At 38.2% G+C, this 2,916-nt stretch overlaps 1 protein-coding gene across 1 annotated transcript in view; it reads left to right on the top strand.

Annotated features, from left to right (window-relative positions):
- The window catches only part of LOC107113873 (epidermal retinol dehydrogenase 2-like), a 44,485-nt gene that overhangs the window by 21,487 nt on the left and 20,082 nt on the right, over window positions 1-2,916 (top strand). The window contains exon 3 of the mRNA XM_015415266.1: window positions 1,785-1,884. Coding sequence (XP_015270752.1) covers window positions 1,785-1,884 — 100 coding nt within the window. The remainder of the gene's footprint in view (window positions 1-1,784; window positions 1,885-2,916) is intronic.

Raw genomic sequence — 2,916 nt, forward strand, 5'->3', positions numbered from 1 at the left:
CTTCGATTCCAAGGTGTCCCAGAATTCAAAGAAGAGAATCTGAAGCAAGTGATGAGCGATGCATTAGCCCCAGTGACAGATTTGAAGGCGGAGTATCTTATGAGCAAAATGGATGTGGCTTACAGGTCCTATTCTGTATACATAAAGAAGAAGAATCTGCCTGGGGAAATAGTAATGAGATACTCGAAGAGGTACGTGAGGGATTCTATCCTGAGAGTGACGGCGGGAACGCCCTTGAAAATTGGGGACAGTACCATCAGGATTCTGAAAGACATCCCATTTGAAATAAGACAAAGGAAAAAGAAATATAAAAATTTAATTCTTTTTCTTCAAACAAATGCAATTAGCTACCAGTGGTTATATCCAGAGGGTGTAACCTTCGAACTTCAGGATAAAAAAGAAAAGATTGACTCTGTTTCCAAAGCACAGGACTTTTTGAGAATCCAGTTGGGTGAGCCAGAGGAGGTGGATAAAGAGAAGGACAGTAAGTCCAGTGGCAAGCTGGACTCAGGGTCTTCTGGAGAGGACTCTTTTTCTGAAAAAGGGGCAGTTGCCCCTAAAAGTCCATATAAACTGAGGAAAAGACAAGAAAAGAAAAAATGAAAGCTGAAGGACTCAGAATTGTGCCTTTGAAGATATGGTTTTTAATAATGGGATGCTCTGGGGTTTCTCTCTAACAGTTAAATCTAAGTGTTAAAAGATATTTTAGCATGTCTGACTAAGTTCAAAAGATATCAGCGATTTAAGGAATGATTTTGTACTTAAGCTGTTCCCTTCCCTTATTTCTTTGTAGTTTGTAGTCTAATTAAAAAAGCAATAAAAAATCCCCTCCAGGGGGCCAAAAAAAAAGATAAAATAGGTCTAGAAAGGGCCCTGCCTTTTTAATCACAGAAACTCAAAGTCTGGAATGCTGTGGTTGCCAAGCAACAGCCACTAAGGGAATCCATTGCATAAAGCTACAGGTACTTCTTTGATCATTTTTGGATTTTTAAACCACTCTTTTTTTTTTTAGATTTCACATTTTCCTGCAAACTGGGGGCACTTCTCAGGTTGTAGAAAGATATGTCTTGTCTCTTCACAGCTCCAATGACCAGATTTAAGTACACAAAAATATGGCTGCTATTAGAATATAAGATAAAAACAGTGTATTGTATATCATTCTCCAAAACAGCAAATATAGTCAAATAATGAAACTTTCAGTGTATTCTGTAAAGTTGCATAAATATTATGTTCATTTTTAAGTCAACATGTTTTTATCTTCTGACAATAAATTAAGGCTTTTATTTAGCATTACTGCTAAATAAAATGATAATGGGAATTGTTAGTTTATATAAAAAAATTCTTGGTGATTGAATTAATTCTTAAAATTACTGGTGTAGATCACCTTACTTAAATTAATTCAACTTGGAATTAAGAATTTTTAAATCTACTGAAGAGTTTGCCTTTAGCCATACTTAACTTTGTTGTTTCTGGGGTCTGATCTGAGGGATTCCATTTCATGGTATCTATATATTATTAAGACTTCATTTCTAGATGTGGGCTCTGTTTTTCAGAAGGCCCACCTTTTGTGTAAATTGGCATACACCTAAAACCAGTAAACTTCTTAAAACTGTAAATTCAAAACTAACATGGTATAATGATTCTAACCAGGTGTGTTTGCATACTTGCCTACAATGTTGGAGTAAAGTGCCTGTAATTATATAGCGTGTCCTGCTACTTCTGCAGCAAAATCAAAAATTATTAAAAACATGCCTAATAGAATGGATTTTATATCTGTGTCATAGACTTGCAAAGCCTTCTTACCATCCATGATTGCCTGCAACCATGGACATTTGGTTAGTATTGCGAGTCAAGCAGGATTGATTGGGTCCAATAAACTCTCAGGTCAGTATATTCTGGATCTATTTATTATTCATGCAGTAGAATCACAGAATCATAGAGTTGGAAGGGACCTCCAGGGTCATCTAGTCCAGCTTCCTGCACTATGCAGGAAATACACAAATACCTCCTTCCCACACCCTCAGTGACACCTGTTCCATGTTCAGAAGAATAGAATAGAGAAACTACTTAAAAGGTTCTTGATTCCTTGTTTTACTGTGTGTGTGTTCCTTTAAATATTTGGTTGGAGTGCAGTGATAGCAGAGTAGAATGATTGAGGGAGACAAGTGTGCTGTGATTGGTGGATGACAGTGTGGGATGAGTTGTTTGGAATGAATCTCTGTGTGTGTCTTGAAGTCAGTTATGAAAAGTCAGTTAGAGAAATCAGTTGGATTTATTCAGTCAGTGAGGGATATTATCGTTCTGTGTGGAATCTTAAAGAGTGCAGTATATATGTCTTCAAAAGTGAAACTCTAAAGATCTGGGGGAAAAATACCAAGAGCTTAGCCAGTGTGGCTGCCTATAGGAAAGGGTGATTCCTATCAGTGTTGGATCTGAGTGTCAGAAGAAAAGGAAAAGGAAAAAAGGACTGTGTGTGATACATTTGACAGACCTATTTACAAGTCCCGTATTCCCAAACAGTTACAGATAACAGCATCTTATTTTGTTCTTATTTCAATAAATCCTATTTTGTTTAAGTTTATCCCAGAATTCAGTTCAATCCTTCCTCAGGACCACATAGAACTCTGAAAGCCAGACCCTGGGTCGCATTACCAGCAGCAGAAACAGAGGAGGTTTGGAATTCCTTAAATTCCTGGTGGCAGCAGAAACTACCCAGTATAAAACACAAAGAGAAAATTTAAAGTGATAAACAGTCCTCCCCAAATAAGAGAACACCACACCCTGCTTTCTGCTCCCTGCCGCTTTTCAAGGGGAGCAGAAAACAAGGGGCATGTCCCGAGGTCCTGGGATGGAACCCACACCCCTCAGGGACCGCAACGACCACCAACTCACCCAGGAGACCCACAGACCAGGAAC

This window comes from Gekko japonicus, unplaced genomic scaffold (genome assembly GCF_001447785.1).
Source record: "Gekko japonicus isolate JY-2015 unplaced genomic scaffold, Gekko_japonicus_V1.1 scaffold382, whole genome shotgun sequence".
Taxonomy (NCBI): domain Eukaryota; kingdom Metazoa; phylum Chordata; class Lepidosauria; order Squamata; family Gekkonidae; genus Gekko; species Gekko japonicus.